Here is a 19,923-nt window from a genome sequence, read left to right on the forward strand (position 1 = left end):
ACCTTCCAACCAAAGTGTGGCGGCGGCTTAAAAAGCAAACAGGATGCTAGGAATTATTTTAAAAAGGGATGGTTAACAAGTCTAAGAATGTTATAATGCCTCTTTATCACTCCATGGTGTGACCTCATCTGGAGTATTGCGTTCAATTCTGGTCTTATCTCAAGAAAGATATAGTGGTGCTAGAAAAAGTTCAAAGAAGAGCAACCAAGATGATAAAGAGGATGGAACTCCTCTCGTATGAGGAAAGACTACAAAGATTAGGGCTCTTAAGCTTGTAAAAAAGATGACTGAGGGGAGATATGATTGAAATCTAGAGAGGAGTAGAAAGGGTACAAGTGGATCGATTTTTCACTCCGTCAAAAATTACAAAGACTAGGGGACACGCGATTAAGTTACGGGGAAATACTTTTAAAACCAATAGGTGAAAAACAATTTTCACTCAGAGAATAATTAAGCTCTGGAACTCATTTTCTGAGGTTGTGGTAAGAGAGGATAGCGTAGCTAGTTTTAAGAAAGGTTTGGACAATTTCTTGGAGAAAAAGTCCATAATCTGTTATTGAGAAAGACACGGGGGAAGCCACTGCTTGCCCTGGATCGGTAGCATGGAATATTGCTACTCCTTGGGTTTTGGCCAGGTAGTGACCTGGATTGGCTACCGTGAGAACGGGCTACTGGGCTTGATGGACCATTGGTCTGACCCAGTAAGGCTATTCTTATGTTCTTATTAACAATCAGACTGTTATCTATAAATGTGGGTTTCAGAATCTGAACCATTCACTCTATACTCCTGACCTGACTCCCTCTGATTATTTCCTATTTTGAAGAAATCTCTCTATGGACAACAGTTTTCAAGTGATGAAGACTGGTCTGAAGGTCAAGCAGAAGAATTATTTTCAAAGGGGTTAAAGTTATTGCAGGAAAAATGGATGAAGTATATATGGCTATGAGGGGACTATACTGAAAAATCAAAAAATTTTCTTTCCTAGTGAGGTAGATAAATTATTGAACACCCCTCTTATAATTCAGTGCAAAAAAGTGCAAAGAAGGATGTTACATTGGTGAAACAGGCCAGATGGTAAAGACTAGGATCAACTTACACAGAAATCATATTAAAAATTGCTATACTTGAAAAACTGTCCACCACACCAATAATTTTATGGTGAGAATACTAAAAGGAAATTTTAAGACAATCCAAGAATGTAGACCGTTAAAATGATGAAATATTTTGATACCTACCAGACAGGACTAAATTAAGACCTCTGATTCCTTTCAAACTACAGTGGAACCTTGGTTTACGAGCATAATTCGTTCCAGAAGCATTCTCGTAAACCAAAATACTCGTATATCAAAGCGAGTTTCCCCATAGGAAATAATGGAAACTCGCTTTGATACCCCTCACCCCCCGAGGCCAGTGGCGCTGCTCCCCCCCCCCCTGCTCTCGACAAGAGGGAGAATTAGAAGGCCTTGAGCATGCGCAGATGCATGCTCAAGGCCCGGCAGAGGCAGGAAGATCTTCAAGCGGCACCGGCACATCCTGTGGGCTGCGTGCCAGTGCCATACGGGGGGGGGTAAGTTCAAGTTGTTCGGGCGGGGGTGCCGGTTTGAGTGGGGGGCTTTGCGAGCGGGGGGGGGGGGAGCGATGCCGGTTCTCGTGGGGGGGGGAGTGCTCACAAAACGAGTCAACACTTGGTTTGTGAGACAAGTTTTGCGAGAATGTTTTGCTCGTCTTGCAAAACACTCGCAAACCGGGTTACTCGCAAACCGAGGTTTGACTGTATAAAGAAATGTAAACTGCTTTGTCATTTCTCTGTCTTCTATGAACCCACCCACCCCTCCCTCTTCTTGTAAAACTATCACTAAAATGCTTTCATGTTTCCCTAAATATACTGATATTTGTCAACATTTGCTTATTTCTGACCTAAAGAAGGGGTTACCTTTGAAAGCTAATCATAAAGTGCATTGATTTAGTTCAATAAAAAGGTATAACCTTATTTCCTTTGTTTTTGTTTTATTTCTAAATACTGTATTACCTTAGAAAAAGCTGAAATTAAGCACTTATTTGGAACTTTAGCTTAGGTCTCCTGTTATAAAAACTGGCCCCAGAGGTACAGGATATATTTTAAAAATTTGGGAACACATGAAGATGTTTTAGAGAATTATCTGTCCATTCATTATTTCAGATCTAAATGTGCAGTTTGACTTGTGAGAACTGCTTTAATACTAAGGGCCTCTTTTATCAAACTACGCTAGCAGTTTTTAGCACAGAAAGCTGCGCTAAATAGGAACTCTATGAGCATTGGGAGCAGCACGGGCCATTCAGTGCGGCTCACCGTGCTACAAACTGCTAGCGGAGTTTCATAGGCCCTAATTGTCAAAAGCAGTATATCAAATCAGTGGCGTGCCAAGGGGGGGCGGGGGAGTGGTCCGCCCCAGGTGCAGCCTTAGGGGGGGTGCACAGCCAGCCCGGTCCCTATCGCGCTCCCACCCTCCCAGCTAGAGCAGCAAACATCCCTACAGTACCTTCGGCTGCTTCGCGACTTTCTCCTCCCTATGCCGTGTCACTGATGACGTCATCAGCGACGCTGCACCGGCAGGAGAAAGCCGCGAAGCAGCCAATGCTACTGTAGAGAGTTTTGCTGCTCTCGTTGGGAGTGTGGGAAAGATTCACTTGGGGGGGAGGAGAGATAGGAGGGTCAGCGGGGGTTTGGCTGGGAGGGGAGAGAAGCGGTCTGCCTCGGGTGCTCCAAGGCCTGGTGCCATTATCTTCTTCGGGCAGCAGCAGCGTTTACAATTCGCTGCTGTTGCCGGCTTCAGGCCTTCCTCTCTGCCGGGTCCTGCCTACTTTCTGTTTTCATGAAGACAGGACCCGACAGAGAGGAAGGCCTGAAGCCGGCAACAGCAGTGAATTGTGAATGCTGCTGCTGCCCGAAGAAGTTCAGGACACCAGGCCTTGGGTGACAGAAGGAGGAAAGGGAGCGGAGGAGGAGAGTGTTGCTCTACCCAACTGGAGGGAATGAAAGGAGATGCCAGGGCATGGAGGGAAGGAGGAAGGTATGCCAGATCAAGGGAAAAGGAAGGGGGAAAGGAAGGAGGAGATGTCAGAGCATGGAGGGGGAGGGGGAGGGGGAGATGGAAGAAAAGGAAAGGAGAGAGATGCCGGGAATCAGGGAAGGGATGATGCCAGACTGTGAGGTGGGAAGGAAAGAAAGGAGAAGAGAGAGATGCCAGAGCATAGGGGAGGGGGTGGTGACAGAGAGAAAAACAGAGAGGTGACAGAGTTGAAATCAATCATGTACAAAGGAGAGAAGGGGCACAGGATAGATAGTTTATGGAAGGAGCATAGAAAGAGGGAAGATGCCATATAGAAGAGAGAGAGGGAGAGAGGGTGCACACTGGATGGAAAGAGCGCAGAGGGCAGTGAATGGAAGGGGCGAGATAGAGGGTGAACAGTAGATGGAAGGGGTAGAGAGAGGGAAACAAACACTGAATGAAAGTGTGGGGGAGAGGAAGGACAGCTGCTGAATGGAAGTGTGAGGGAAAGGGGGAGCAGATGCTGGAAGGAAGTGGGGAGGAGAAAGAAAAAAAGGGCACATGCAGGATTGAGGGAAGAGGATAGAGTTAGTTACTGGAAGGGGTGAGGGAAAGAGGTGGCAAGCTATAGGTAGACACAGTGAAAGAGGGAAATTGAGGACTGAATAGTAAAAAAGAATTTAGACAAAGGCAGAAAATAAATTGAGGAGGACGACCAGGGAAGAACAGGAGGAAGGGAGCGGAGAGAGAGATGCCAGAGCAGAGGGGAAGGAGAGGAGACAGATACCAGACCAATGGGGGTGAAAGGAGAGTTGGAAGGGGGAGGCATACAGTTTCTGGAAGGGGCATAGAAGGAGAGAAGATGCCATATAGGGGCAGAGAGATGGCAGACAGTGGATGGAAGGAAGAGAGTAACAAGAAGATGAGGAAAGCAGAAACCAGAGAAGACAAAGATAGAACAAAAATTTTCTATTTATTTATTGCTTTAGGAGACATGTGTCACTGTTTCTGTGGTGTTGCATTGTGTGCAGAGTCCAGCTTCTTGCTGGTTCAATTTAACCTTTGTCTATGTATTTCTATTTTATCCCAGGACAAGCAGGCAGCATATTCTTGACTGATGGGTGACGGCACCGACGGAGCCCCGGTACGGACAATTTTAGAGTGATTGCACTCTAAGAACTTGGAAAGTTCTAGCAGGCCGCACCGCGCACGCGTGAGTGCCTTCCCGCCCGACAGAGGCGCGCGGTCCCCAGTTTCTTAGTTTCCGCGGAGCTAAAAAGTCGCTTTTTTCAACGGCTGTTGAAATTTTTTCCTTAACGCCTTCCCACTCGCGAAACCTTTTTGGGAGTTTTTTCCCTTCTTTCTTTTCTTTTTTCTAAAAAAAACAAAAACAAAAAACGAACGTTTACTTTTTATTTTTCTCGTCATTTCGGTTTTGCCCCAGCGGGGCCTTCTGACACCATCGAGGCCTCGGCCTTCGATTTGGCAGAAGCCGTTTTTACTTTCATGCCCCCCCAGCCAGGGTTCAAGAAGTGCCAGCGGTGTGCACGGCCTATATCCCTCACGGACCCGCACAACTGGTGCTTACAGTGCCTAGGTCCTGAACATCAGGCTTCCACCTGCACCCGCTGTGCCACGTTAAAAAAACGTACCTTAAAAAATCGCCAGATACAACAGCGATTACTTTTCGGTGCCGAAATGTCCGATCCTGCGGCATCGACACCGGCTTCGGCCCCATTGCAGTCGGCACCCACTTCATCGACACCGCACCGGCGTCGCAACACCCAGGTAAGCCGGCTAAGAAGCCTTCCCCGCTGGAGCGTCCTCCGGTCTCGATTGCAGCGAGCCCAGTCCTGCCGACCGTGAGGCACCCGCGGAAGCGCTCCGCCCCTATCGAGGTGAGTCCCTCGACCTCGGGCTCCTCATCTTCGGGGCGTCGAGCGGCACCGCAGGTACCACAAAAGAAAAAGGCGGTACCGGTGCCTTCTTTGGATGAGCACATTGCAGCCGTCCTACAAGTGCAGCTCAAGGAGCAGTTACAACAACTCCTTCCTGCCCTCTTGGCACCGAACCTTCCGGTCCCGGTCCGGTCTGAGCCGCCGGTACCGGCAGTGGAGCAGCCCCTACTGTCAGCGTCCACTGTTTCGGTACCGGTTCACTCGGCATCATCGGTATCGATGCCAGTCCTTGCACCGGAGCCGAGAGCCCAGCATCAGTCGGTGCAGACTTCGGCACCGTTGCAGTCGGTAACATCTCCCGGTACCGTATCTATGAGGTCGGGTAAGTCGGCACGCAAATCCCGACACCTAGAACCCTCTACTCCGGAGTCTCGGGACCGCGGCTCCCATATTAGGGACCCTGATCTGTGGGGTGACTCCGAAGAGCCTTTCCTTTCTGAGGGTGAGTGTTCTTCGGATGAGGATGATCCTGCTATTCCTGATCCATCCTCCAAACATGATTCCACGTCTTTCACTTCTTTCTTGAAGGACATGTGCGAATCTCTCTCCATTCCTTTGGAGGCTGAGTCTAAAAAATCCAAGGCCTTTCTTGATGCCCTTGACTTCGACCAGCCTCCAAAGGAATTTTTGAAACTCCCTCTTCATGACATCTTGAGGGAAACTTTCTATAAAAACCTAGAGACTTCTTTAACTATCCCAGGAGCTCCCCGCAAATTGGATTCATTATACAAAGTAATCCCTATTCCTGGGTTTGATAAGCCACAGCTTCCCCATGAATCTCTGCTTGTGGAATCTACGCTTAAAAAGTCTGCGGGGACTAGTGTATATGCTTCTGTCCCTCCTGGCAGAGAAGGTAAAGCCATGGACAAATTCGGTAAGCGGTTATACCAGAATGCTATGCTCGCTAACAGATCTGGTAATTATGCTTTTCATTTTTCTTTTTATCTCAAGCATCTCCTTACCACCATGGCTTCCTTTGAAAAGTACCTTCCTGAGCGGAAACAACAGGCTTTTCACCACTGTTCGTCTTCTCTTTTCCAGCTCCGTAAATTTATGGTAAGATCCATTTACGATACCTTCGAACTTACCTCCAGAGCGACGGCCATGTCTGTGGCCATGCGCCGCCTTGCCTGGCTGAGAGTATCCGAGCTTGATGTCAACCATCAAGATCGGTTGGCTAATGCACCATGCCTGGGGGATGAGCTCTTTGGGGAATCCATGGACTCGACCACCCAGAAGCTCTCCGCCCATGAGACACGCTGGGATACTCTCCTCAAAACAAAAAAGAAGACTCCACCGGCACGGCCTTTCAGACAGCAGTCGGCCTGGCCTACCAACGCCGTTATGTGGATCGTCCATTGCCATCAGCTCCCCAGCAACCTAGGCGTCAACGTCAACAACAACGACTGACTCCTAGACCACCACAGCAACAACCTGTGAAGCCGCCTCCACAGCAGAAATCTACGCAGCCCTTTTGACTTAATTCTCCAGGGCATAGCCAGCGTCACCACATCTACCCATCTACCTCAACCTATAGGTGGCCGTCTCTCTTTTTTCCTCAGCCGGTGGGAAGTTATCACTTCGGACCAATGGGTCCTCAACGTCCGCCACGGCTACTCTCTCAACTTTCAGACCCTTCCGGCCCAAAGTCTGCCAAGAGAGTCTGCTTTGAACACTCAGTCTTCCCTCCTTTTTCAAGAGGTTCAATCCCTCCTCCTTTTGAACGCCATAGAGGAAGTTCCTCTAGATCAAAAGGGACAGGGATTCTACTCCCGTTACTTTCTAGTTCCCAAAAAAACAGGAGATCTCAGGCCAATTCTAGATCTTCGCGATCTCAACAAATGCTTAGTCAAAGAAAAATTCAAGATGCTTTCTTTAGCCACTCTTTACCCTCTTCTCAATCAAGACGACTGGCTATGCTCCCTCGATCTCAAAGAGGCATACACTCACATACCGGTCAATCTGACCTCCAGACAGTACCTCCGTTTCATGATCAATCACTGTCATTACCAATACAAGGTGCTGCCCTTCGGCCTTGCCTCCTCTCCAAGAGTATTCACCAAATGTCTGATTATGGTGGCTGCCTTTCTACGCTCTCACCACCTTCAGGTCTTCCCTTACCTGGACAATTGGTTAATCAAGGCCAATTCATCTCAGACAGTACTCCTGGCCACCAACCAAACCATCCTGTTTCTACAACTTCTGGGGTTCGAGATCAATCTACCCAAATCTCATCTCATCCCCACTCAGAGACTTCAATTCATTGGAGCGGTGCTAGACACAGTCCTCATGAGAGCGTTCCTGCCGTCCAACCGTCTTCAAACGCTTCAATCTCTATGTCAGCATGTACTCCCACAAAGTTCCATCTCTGCCAAGCAAATGATGATACTTTTGGGTCACATGGCCTCCACAGTTCATGTCACACCCTTCGCACGTCTTCACCTCCGCACTCCTCAATGGACCCTAGCTACCCAGTGGACCCAAGCGACGGATCCTTGCTCACGACACATATCTGTGACATCATCTCTTCGTCAGTCTCTACAATGGTGGTTGATATCCTCAAATCTCTCCAGAGGTCTTCTGTTCCATCTACCTCCTCATCAACTTGTCATCACCACCGACGCCTCCCCTTATGCCTGGGGAGCTCATTTGAACGAATTCCAAACTCAAGGTCTTTGGACAGCCCAGGAAATGAAGCATCACATCAATTTCCTGGAACTCAGAGCGATGTTTTATGCCCTCAAGGCCTTCCAACATCTTCTCTTTCCTCAAGTCCTCCTGCTGTACACAGACAATCAAGTTGCGATGTACTACATCAACAAACAGGGTAGGACAGGATCTCGCCTCTTGTGCCAGGAAGCCCAGAAGATTTGGGCTTGGGCCACAAATCACCAACTATTCCTGAAAGCTATCTACATTCAGGGGGAACAGAATTCCTTAGCGGACAAGCTCAGCAGAATTCTCCAGCCTCACGAGTGGACACTCGATCCTTTAACGCTACAGTCCATCTTCGCTCAGTGGGGCACTCCTCAGATAGACCTCTTTGCAGCTCCTCACAATCACCAGCTGCCCTTATTCTGCTCCAGACTCTACTCTCCTCACCGTCTGGCAGCGGATGCATTTCTCCTCGATTGGTCCAATCTGTTCCTCTACGCTTTCCCTCCTCTACCTCTCATGTTAAGAACCTTATTCAAGCTCAAGAGGGAACGAGCCACCATGATTCTGATTGCTCCACGGTGGCCCAGGCAACATTGGTTCTCCCTTCTACTTCAACTCAGTTCCAGGGAGCCTTTTCTTCTTCCACTGTTTCCTTCTCTGCTTACACAACATCAGGAGACCCTTCTGCATCCCAGCCTTCAGTCTCTGCACCTGACAGCTTGGTTTCTCTCAGGCTGACTTCTCATGATACTCTTTTGTCTCAGCCCGTTCGCTCCATTCTGGATGCCTCCAGGAAACCGGCCACTCTGCAATGTTACCATCAGAAGTGGACACGGTTTTCTTCCTGGTGTCTTCTTCATCATCATGATCCCACTTCCCTTGCAGTGGAGACCTTGTTGGATTATCTTCTTTCTTTGTCTGACTCTGGCCTCAAGTCTACTTCCATCAGAGTCCACCTCAGCGCTATTGCTGCTTTTCATGAGCCAGTTCATGGAAAACTTCTCTCGGCTCATCCCTTGGTGTCCAGATTCATGCGGGGTCTTTTCAATGTGAAACCACCTCTCAAAGCCCCTCTTGTAATCTGGGATCTCAATGTGGTTCTTTCCGCCTTAATGAAGCCTCCATTTGAACCTTTGGCTACCACTTCTTTCAAGTTTCTCACTTGGAAGGTACTTTTCCTTATTGCTCTTACCTCTGCCAGGAGGGTCAGTGAGCTCCATGCACTAGTTGCGGATCCACCTTTTACAGTCTTTCATCATGACAAGGTGGTTCTGCGTACACATCCAAAGTTTCTCCCTAAGGCACTCGAGCGTGCGCGGTGCGGCCTGCTAGAACTTTCCAAGTTCTTAGAGTGCAATCACTTTAAAATTGTCCGTACCGGGGCTTCGTCGGTGCCGTCACCCATCAGTCAAGAATATCTGCCTGCTGTCCCTGGATAACACCTGTTACGGTAAGTAACTGTGCTTTATCCCCCCTTTTACAAAACTGTTTTTTAGCGCCAGCTGTGGTGGTAGTAGCTCTGATGCTCAGAATTCTATGAGCGTCAGAACTGTTACCACCGTGGCTAAAATCCACACTACAGTTTTGTAAAAGGGGGAGGGGTTAGTTTGTGATGACATTCCATACTAGGCGAAGGTGTTTTCTGTGTTCTTGTGTTCGAAAGACATGGTTTTCTGTTAGGATTGACTGCAGGATTGATCTGTACTAGTCTGGCTTGTTTAGTTTTACAATGGGTGTATTGCTGTTGTACTTCTCACTGCAGTATGTAAGATGCTGCCTTTTCCTAGGTACTCATGAGTGACGTGTGGCTTGTTACTAAAAATCATGTTTTTCGTACAGATGAGGAGGGGGGGTGCCAAAAAATGATGGGCGTGTCACACATGCTAGGTACACCACTGTATCATATCACTAAATCAAATCTGTGAAGTTTTGGAGGAATGTTCAAATCTGCTACAAGATCACCCTCTATTAATGTGCAACAAAATACCGGTACATGTGAAGAAATCAAACTTATTCTTTGTTAAATCACATTTATCATTATCTTTAAACCTCTCCTCTCCAAAGGCATTGTGTTCAAACTCTCTACAGCTTACTATCCTGAATTTGGGAAAGGCCATTAAAATTCTATTTTTTTAGCAAATGTATTATATAATATTTGTCAGATTGTTTGACATAAGCAGCATTGGATGGTATAGAAATGACTGGGGTTGCCACAGGTTGGAATCCATTGATTAGGTATGAGAAATTGTGCCATTTCAGACAATATATGGGTAAACGAGAAGTAACTGCTTTGATAAGATAGTTCTGCACTTAGGATTTAAATACATTTTTGATAAAATGTAACAATAATATGTGTTATTCTTTAGGGTCTGTCTAAAATATCTATGTTCTTTATTATACAATAAAAAGAAATAAACATACATGTCAAATTAAGCTGCCAGATATTAGTAACTTACATTACATAGCTGTCCATCCAGACCATTTCACAGATAAACAGATGTGGGATCTTCCAGTTTATTTGTTCTCCTAGATCAGGGCTGTCAAGTCATTCTTAGTGGTGATTTTGTCATAGAATTAGAGTACCAGTATTCACTGCTGAAATTTTTGAATAGATTTAAATATACATATTTCTCTTATCTTTCGTGCTTGTACATACTCTATTTTCCTATTTCACTTGAAATAATTGGAACATGAGTATTAAGCTTCCGCTAAATACTTGAAGTCCTTCTATAAAGCTGCAGTAGAAAGTGGCCAATTTTCCATTTTCTGAATTAATGGCCATGCACTAATGTTGCCATTAGTGTGCAAAATATTATTTGGCCATATTTCCAGGGTTATTCTTCACAGTCAACATAAATATCCCCCAGACATTCTCATATATAAGTTTTTAAAATAAAAAATACTGATATATGAGAATGTCTGAAGGATATTTATGTTGGCCATTAGAGTCGACCATTAATAAAAATTAGTTCTTGAGCCCTTACCACCAACTGTTTTGTAAGCAATAAGGGCTCAAGCATTACTCCTGCACTAATCGGCACACAGAAGTGCCAACACACTAACTGATTAGCGCAGAATCACCAATTCTCCAGCCCCATAGACATGTACCCCTGGTCAAAAAAAGAAAAAAAAATTTTAGTATATGGGTAATACATGCATATTTGAAACTTACCAAGGGACACCTCAGCGTGCCCCACAGTAAGCGCTTTTAAGCTGCGTTAAGCACCTATTAGTGCTTATCACAGCTTAGTAAAAAAAAAAAACCGATGGAACCTTGTATCTGTTTAAGAAATTTTTAGCTGACAAATAAGGGATTGTAATAGATGAACTTCCTGTCTAATTATTGTTTTCCTATGTTCTTCTGAGCTAATTTTGTTAACTGGATCGAGTCTCTTTTGGGAATGACCTGGTATATAAGACTAAGGATTGGATTGTGCAGAGATGGCCTGTTGGGATATGAGACCATAGGCAGAAACTAGTTGTAAGGCCTCATTTACATAAATATTTCCATAAATCATTAAGGGTTGAAAAATGAGACCATATATGAAAAATGCAGCCACTAATGTGTAGGGCCAGCCCTGACTGTGGATATTTATAGTATATATTTGTTTTGTACATAGATATGTAAATGTGATCCTTAAAGTGACTGTGTTGCCAAATAGTTAAGGTGATATTTTTTCCATTATCATTTAGCATTTATTTTTCTTTTGTTGTCCATCTGTTTTATAGGTTTAACTTACAGTCTGTATGTAATAAGATTAGCCCATATTTCTTTGGAGGATCTTTCTTCCCTTAAGCCTGCTTTCAGCAGGGTGATTCAACATAGTCATTCTCTAGTCCACGACGAAAGCGTGCAGTAAGGGTGCGACTGATAACAATAACACGTGGTGCCATACAGTCCTCTCGCCTGTGAAGGATATTCCAGATAAGAATGGCAGCTGCTAGTGTGGCCAGAAGGCATGCACCAATACTCAGGTAGCAGGACCAAGATAAGTGTGTATAGGGCCCAATGCGGTAGAAAGTTACTAACCCAATGACCAGAACAAAACCTGCAATGAAGGAGAGAGAATATATTTAAACAGCTGTTGAAATATAATTTATAGGACAGTGTCACTATCTTGGCATCCTCTTTTGGGAGTTTAAATTTCTCAAAAAGGTGTGAGCTCATACAAAACATGAAACCTTCAGTGTAGGTCAGGGGTATCAAAGTCCCCCCTCGAGGGCCACAATCCAGTTGGGCTTTTAGGATTTCCCCAATGAATATGCATGAGATCTATTTGCATGCACTGCTTTCATTGTATGCTAATAGATCTCATGCATATTCATTGGGGAAATCCTGAAAATCTGACTGGATTACAGCCCTCGAGGAGCAACTTTGACACCCCTGGTGTAGGTGTACTTGTAATGAATTCTAAAATCCCATATAAAACAAAAACATAGATGATAATTTTACTCATTCTTAGTATCAGTGTGTCAGTGACTATTACTGTCAGTGCTACATATGTGCTTGATCATGCTGCATAATTGCCTTTTCCTGACCTTTATGTAGATTAATTCCATTTGTTTACTAATGTATTGAAGGATAAAATTACTCACTAACCCATAAACTTCATAGATTCCTTGCAGAAAATTGTTGTATATAAGACGCTGTATTATATTGGTTTGGTTTGGTAAATGAAGATAAGAACATAAGAATTGCTGCTGCTGAGTTAGACCAGTGGTCCATCGTGCCCAGTAGTCCATTCATGCGGCGGCCCTTAGGTCAAAGACCAGTGCCCTAACTGAGACAAGCCTTACCTGCGTACGTTCTGGTTCAGCAGGAACTTGTCTAACTTTGTCTTGAATCCCTGGAGGGTGTTTTCCCCATAACAGCCTCCGGAAGAGCGTTCCAGTTTTCTACCACTCTGAGTGAAGAAGAACTTTCTTACAGTCTACAGAATATATCCCCTTTCAATTTTAGAGATTGCCCTCTCGTTCTCCCTACCTTGGAGAGGGTGAACAACCTGTCTTTATCTACTAAGTCTATTCCCTTCAGAACCTTGAATGTTTTGACCATGTCCCCTCTCAATCTCCTCTGTTCGAGGGAGAAAAGGCCCAGTTTCTCTAATCTTTCACTATACGGCAACTCCTCCAGCCCCTTAACCATCTTAGTTGCCCTTCTCTGGACCCTTTCAAGTAGTATCATGTCCTTCTTCATGTATGGCAACCAGTGCTGGACGCAGTACTCCAGGTGAGAGTTCACCATGGCCCTGTACAGCGGAATGATAACTTTCTCCGATCTGTTCGTGATCCCTTTCTTTAGCATTCCTAGCATTCTGTTCGCCCTTTTTGCTGCCACTGCACATTGCATGGAAGGCTTCATCGACTTGTCGATCATAACTCCCAAGTCTCTTTCCTGGGAAAGTACCGTCCTGGACATCCTGTATTCGTACATGAGATTTTTGTTATCTACATGCAGATTTGCATGCAGGCATGCAGATTTGTATGCCTGTCACTTCCATTATATGCAAATCTCTCTCATGCATATTCATTAGGGCTAGCTTGAAAACTCTATTGGCCTGGGGGTCCTCCAGGACAGGGTTGGGAACTACTGGTTTAGACCATAAAATAACTCTGCAACATAGCCCCAATCTACACATCAATACTTCTTCCACTTCACCCAGACCTCACATATATTACCATTCATCATTCACATCCTATTCATATCACCATTTGCATTTCCCTTCTACCCTACTGAGAGACAGTTTACTATGTCTCCCCCCTCTGAGATTCCACATAGATATTCTTGAGTATTTGAATAGATGAAGGGGAAACATGCCCTTGTGTCTTACTGTAAAATTTTCAACTTGTTATGCCAGGAATTTATTTCACTTACTATATTTAAAGTATTTTTGGGATGTTATTTTGTAAGAATCTAATCAGGATTTCTTAATTGTACTTCTCCAGAAGAGGGTCAAGGCGATTTGAAAGATAAGAGGCCCATGCAACATCATGGGGAAAAGTTACATCATATAGAAGAAGAAGGTAGAACTGTCATAACAGGGAGAGAGTTACAAAAAACATTGTGGAGAAGGGTTACATTGTTGTGAGAGGGAAAACAATTACAATACATTAAGGAGGAGGTCTATGTAATAACATAGGGAAAAGTTACATCAAATGGAAGTAGGGCAGGAAGAGCTCCTTCAATAAGAAGTCTGTTAAGGGAGACTACGTTATTGCAAGAACTCCTACAATAGTGAGAAGTCTCAAGAGTACTATTGAGGGAGTCTACATTGTTGGAAGTGCGGAGGCAATTACAATGTACTGTGGAGAATGGTTATATTATCAGGAGAAGTTGCAGAGGCACTGAGTTTTCAATCTTTTCCTGAAGGCAAGGTAGTTCTGTTCAGTCCTTATGAGTGTTGGAAGGGTGTTCTAGGTTCTCGTAGCGATGTATATGAAGAGGGTGTTGAATATCCATTTGTATTTCACTCCCTTGGAGGTGGGAATGATCAACTGGTGGGTGTTGCTTATCCTGATTGAGAGGAAGAGGGAGGTGGGAAATAGTTAGGTTATCTGCTCCAGTGAATTGTCAGTTAGTGCATGGTGTAAAGTTCAGGAAAGTTTAAAAACAGAATCCAGGCATTTACTGGCAGTCAGTGAAGCTTGTAGTATGAAGAGACAGAGTCATACTTCTTTAGGCCAAAAATTAGTTTAATTGCTGTGTTGTGGATCAATTGGAGTTTGTATATTTGGGAGGAGGTTATGTCCATGTAGAGGGAATCGCAATAGTCAAGCTTACTAAAATTGCAAAGTAAGGTTTGATCAGCCTTAGTTGCTTTAAGCTATAGAGGTTTCCCCCCCTCCCCCCCAGATTTTGGATATTTGGGGTCTGTAGAAAAGTGTTGAGTCGAGCAGAACACCAAGCACCTTGGAGGCCTTATCAACATTTAGTACTCCACCAGAGGGCAGGGTTAAGGTCATTGATGCTGACTGTGTGGCAGTGTGGAACCAGAGAAACTTGGGTTTGGTAGTGTTTAGTTTTAATTTGTTGGCGAGTGCCCAGGAGTAGATATTTTTCAATGCCAGGAGTGTATGGTGCAGTGATTAGTGCTACTGCCTCGGTACCCTGAGGTTGTGGATTTGAATCGCGCACTGCTCCTTGTGACCCTGGGCAAGTCATTTAATTCCTATTGCCCCAGGTACATTAGATAGAGTGTGAGTCCACCGTGACAGATAGGGAAAAATGCTCGAGTACCTGAATAATTTGTAATCTGCATAGAATTGTAGGATATGCGGAATATAAATTATTAGAAAATATAAATTATTAGAGACTCCTTAGTGTCAGTTTGAAGTGGGATTAGGAGAAATATATCATCTGCATCAGAAAGCAGACATTCACCATTGATGAGGTAAGTTTGCCCACGGTGCTCTTAAAAATGTTGAATAACCCTGGTAAGAGAGGAGACCCCTGAGGAATTCCACAGATTGCTTTCCAGCTCTGGGAGAAGGTGCCATCTTTCCATACATTGTACTCTCTGTTCATTAGGAACTCATTGAACCATTTGAGGACAGTTCCAGTGAGACCCAGTTCGCTGAGCCTACTCAGTTGGAGACAGTGATCAACAGAGTTGAATGCAGCTGATATGTCAAACTGTAGGAGAATTGATTAGGGCCCTCTTTGAAGCAGTGAGGATAGGTCAGCTCCTTGACTTTTTGGGATGGATGTGAGAGCAATGTGACCCATTTGGGTGGGTAGTTGGCCCTTTGTTGTTCAACAGTGAGGTTAGCCAGTAAGTGAGTTCTTTAGGGATGTGAGAGTATAAGAGTTATTGACATTTGTCTAATATGCTGCTTTTGGTAGATAGCCTTTTTAGATGGGGGAGCATTATCCTGACTGATTGGTTCAAAGATGCTCCAGTTTTGGTTTACGAGTCCTGTGAGAACTGATGAAAGCCATTAAGAATGCAGCACGGGACCAAGCAGGCACACAAAACGTGTGCACCTGCCTCGTGCACCATTCTTCCACTCCTGGAGGAGAGCAGGGGAACCGAGGCAGGAGCGTGGAAAGCACGCTGGACCGCCAAGATGGAAAAAAATGGTACGGGAGACTGCCTTGGTGCTGGCTGGCTTGGGGTTGGCTTGGTGGGGGCTGGCTGGCTTGGAGCTGGCTGGCTGGCTGCCACTGCATGTGCCTACCATTAGACGTGTCCACCACTAGACATGCCCTGTACCCTATCCTGGCCTATCATTAGACCATCAGAGGGGAGACAGGGTACAGGGCATACCATTTGGTTCAGAATTTTTTTTCTTAGTTTTTCCTCCTCTACAGGTGGGTGCGTCTTACGGTCAGGTGCGTCTTATAGAGCGAAAAATACAGTAAATGTGCGAGAGGAATGCTTTGAAGTCCTGGATTGTAGAGTTACCTTGGCATTCTAAGGGTATGTTGATGTCTCCAAGGATGACAACATTTTTAGTTGCTTAACTTTCAAGATTGTTCAATTTTTAGGAAAAATAATTTTAAATCATCAGGAGCAAATGAAAACTAAAATGGAGATGTTTTTTCTCTAGTAGTTTAATGCAGTTCTGAAGTAATTTTTTTGTGTTTCTCTATATATTGTTTTCAATATGGTCTTTGATTTTCTATGTAGCATAATTTGAGATTTTTAGCTGTGTGATATTCCTAATATATTCTCTATTAAAACATATTATAAACAATAGATTATGGGGCTTATTTTCAAAAAAGGAAGATGTCCAAAAGGTGGCATAAGATAGTGGATGGATGTTTTTCTCACCAGACCTTCCAATTCACTATTTTTTAAACCTATTTTCTAGAGGAATTTCTATGCAGTTCATCTGCAGTTTGTCTAAATCTCAAGGGGGCATGTTGGAGGCGTGGTATGGGCAGGACTAAGGTGGGTTTATAATTTGGACATTTTTCTGCCATAATTGAACATTTAAGAATACATCCAGGTCACAATTTAGACGTCTAGGACTAGTCCTGTTTTTACAGCAAATAAGTGCCAAAAGGTGCCCAAACTGACCAGATCACCACTGTAGGGATATAGGCATGACCAGTCACTGACCCCCACCTACCCCTCCAAAGATGTGAATGAAGCAGTGTATACCTGCCTGCATGACAGCTTCAGATATTATGGTCAGTCCTGTTAGTGTAACAAGCAGGTTCCTGGAGTAGCCTGGTGGGTGGTGTAGTGAAGCACAGTGATAGGAATTCCAACCACTATACTTATGGTAGAATTTGTGAGCCTTCCAAACCTCAACCTAATCCCACAGTAGCCACATATAGGTGTTACTGCAGGCATAAGGGCTATTGGTGTGGTGTATAGTTGGGTCCAGTGGATTTTGGCGAGCTCACCATACAATATAAAGGGGCTATGGTGAGATGTACCTGGGGCTTTTTATGTGAGGTTCATTGCAGTGCCTGTTAGGGTGCTCCACTGCTCTATTGGGATGTCTGTGTGGCCAGTCTTCTAAGAATGCGGGCCCCTCCTATATCCCAATGGTTTGTTTTGTGTGTTTTTGTTTTGGACATGTGTTTTTCGAAAACACAAAATGTTAGATGCACTGAGCATATACACATCCATTAAAAAAAAACCAAAACCCCAAGATAGAGGTTTTGCAGTTTTGTGAATGGGCATTTGTGGTACTGCAATTTTGTGTATGTTCTGCAAAATGTCTAAACTTGAATATAGATATATTGAAAATGACCCTCTACATATATTACATAGAAGAACATGGTAGAAAAAAGACTAATTGGGCAGTCTAAGTCTCCCAGTTATTTCTTTCACATGTCAAGGATATATCCTAGTGTTATCCATAAAATATAACAGCCTGTAGATTGCTCAATAGAGCTTTGGTTATCTACCTTCATTGTACTCCAGTCTCCCGATTAACAGAACATGCAGGATCTCTTATTTAGTTTTATTTCCCTTAGCACCACTCCTTTCACATCCAACCAAAAGGTCCCACGGTAATCTAAACAGCGACTATCACCAGTGTGGCTGTTACCTGAACATTAGGCCTCTTAGTGCTCCATGCATGGCCTTTTTGGACACTATTTCATCACCACCAACCCCTAACACTGATCTGATCAACATGAGCAACATGTAGTCTGCCATCTGGTTTCTACTAGGACTTCTAGTTTTTACTGTACTTGTATGTATTGTCAGACATATTCTTATATATTGGGTGGGCCAAAAGTAGGTATACAGTATTTATACATTATTTTTATTTATTTTTACAGGTGTCATGGACATCATTTGTGTGAAGTTACATCGTTAGCTTTTACTTGATTTTCATTCAGGAGTGTATTACCGTATACCTATTCAATATCTATACAATAAAAAGAAATAATAAATATTGTATACTTACTTTTGGCCCACCCTGGAGTATATCAGAATATTGTATGCTGTTCTATTATGTTAAACAAACTTAAAATGATATAGGTTAAAATCACATTGCCCAGGTTATTTAGCACTGTGTTTATGTTTGTTCATTCTTTTGCTATACCACCTTCATAAAAGCAACAGAACATCTCTTCTGTCTTTTCACAAATTATGGTTTGTTTGGGGGGGTTTTGAGGGGGAGGGTTGTTGTTTTACTTATATAGGACAGCTCCTGCAATTTAGTTAAGAATTTATTTTTGTAACCAGGATATTACATTTCTTATCTAATTTGTATTGGTGCATAAGTTTTCTTTTATTTTCATTACACTGTTTAAAAGTATGCCTTTCCACAAGATGGGCTATCTTGAGTTCAACTTCAATTGATTGCCAATGAATAATTGTAACAGCAGGAAGAAAAGTCAGGGTTTCCTCAGAATAGCCTAAAATAAAACATTTAAGTGAGCCAGGCCATTTCCCTTCACAGGCCCTTTTGCTGAACCCTTGCTTGAAGTAGCAGCTGATCATGGGACCACTGCTGTCTTACTTGTTTCATAGTTTTAATATAGAGAGTATCATATTAGTCTTCCAAAACCATTCTTTTAAACAAAACCAGTTAAATACTTTGGATAAGATATAATCCTATAAAGGTAATCCTAATACAGATATTTTCTGAGAAAGACTTTTAGCAGTCCTTTAAAGTTAGTATCTGAAAATGTTCATTAGTGAAATAAAGGTATCATCTCTATCCAACCACTTTGTGGGTTTCTTTTTACAATTTTCAGTACTAGGAAAGCTCAGACAGAGGGAAGAAAAGAACAGGAAGTTAGGAGAGAAGGCAGAAAATAATATAAGGGAAACTAAATTAGCTAGATGCATACATTAAGTAGATAGAAACATAGAAACATGACGGCAGATAAAGGCCAAATGACCCATCTAATCTGCCCTTGCAACAGTAACCATTATCTCTTTCGCTCCCTGAGAGATTCCACATGCCTGTCCCAGGCCCTCTTGAATTCAGACACAGACTCTGGCTACATACACCACCTCTTCTGGGAGACTGTTCCATGCATCTACCATCCTTTCTATAAAAAAGTATTTCTTTAGATTACTCCGGAGCCTATTACCTCTTAACTTCATCCTATGCCCTCTCATTGCAGAGTTTCCTTTTAAATGAAAGAGACTCGACTCATGTGGATTTATATTATGTAGGTATTTGAACATCTCTATCATCTCTCTCCTCTCCTGCCTTTCCTACAAAGTATACAGATTGAGATCTTTAAGTCTGCCCCCATATGCCTTATGATGAAGACCACATACCATTTTAGTAGCCTTCCTGTGGACCGACTCCATCCTTTTTATATCTTTTTGAAGGTGCGGCCTCCAGAATTGTACACAATATTCTAGATGAGGTCTTACCAGAGTCTTATACAGAGGCATCAATACCTACTGGCCATACCTCTTCCTATGCAACCTAGCATCCTTCTAGCTTTCGCCATCACCTTTTCAACCTGATTGGCCACCATACGATCATCACATACAATTACAACCAAGTCCTGCTCTTCTGTCATGCACATAAGTTCTTCACTCCCTAAATTGTACCGTTCCCTCGGGTTTTTGCAGCCCAAATGCATGACCTTGCATTTCTTAGCATTAAATTTTAGCTGCCAAATTTCAGACCATTCTTCAAGCTTCACCAGGTCTTTCTTCATGTTATTCACACAATCTGGCATATCTGCTCTATTGAAGATTTTGCTATCATCTGCAAAGAGGCAAATATTACCCGACAACCCTTCAGCAAGGGAGAGAGACAAGGAATCGGTGAGTTGGATATGTGGAAGTGAAAATTAGTAATAGTATTGTTGTTGTTATTATTACATTACATTAGTGACTTC

General features: G+C 43.7%; 2 protein-coding genes across 4 annotated transcripts in view; one reads left to right on the forward strand and one right to left on the reverse strand.

The window, feature by feature from the left end:
* IFT140 (intraflagellar transport 140) overlaps positions 1-19,923 on the forward strand; it is a 478,284-nt gene that overhangs the window by 269,613 nt on the left and 188,748 nt on the right. The window lies entirely within an intron of this gene.
* The window catches only part of TMEM204 (transmembrane protein 204), a 92,147-nt gene continuing 82,237 nt past the window's right edge, over positions 10,014-19,923 (reverse strand). Inside the window, exon 3 of the mRNA XM_033914599.1 lies at positions 10,014-11,695. Coding sequence (XP_033770490.1) covers positions 11,451-11,695 — 245 coding nt within the window. The 3' untranslated portion in view covers positions 10,014-11,450. The remainder of the gene's footprint in view (positions 11,696-19,923) is intronic.

Source organism: Geotrypetes seraphini, chromosome 11 (assembly GCF_902459505.1).
Source record: "Geotrypetes seraphini chromosome 11, aGeoSer1.1, whole genome shotgun sequence".
NCBI lineage: Eukaryota > Metazoa > Chordata > Amphibia > Gymnophiona > Dermophiidae > Geotrypetes > Geotrypetes seraphini.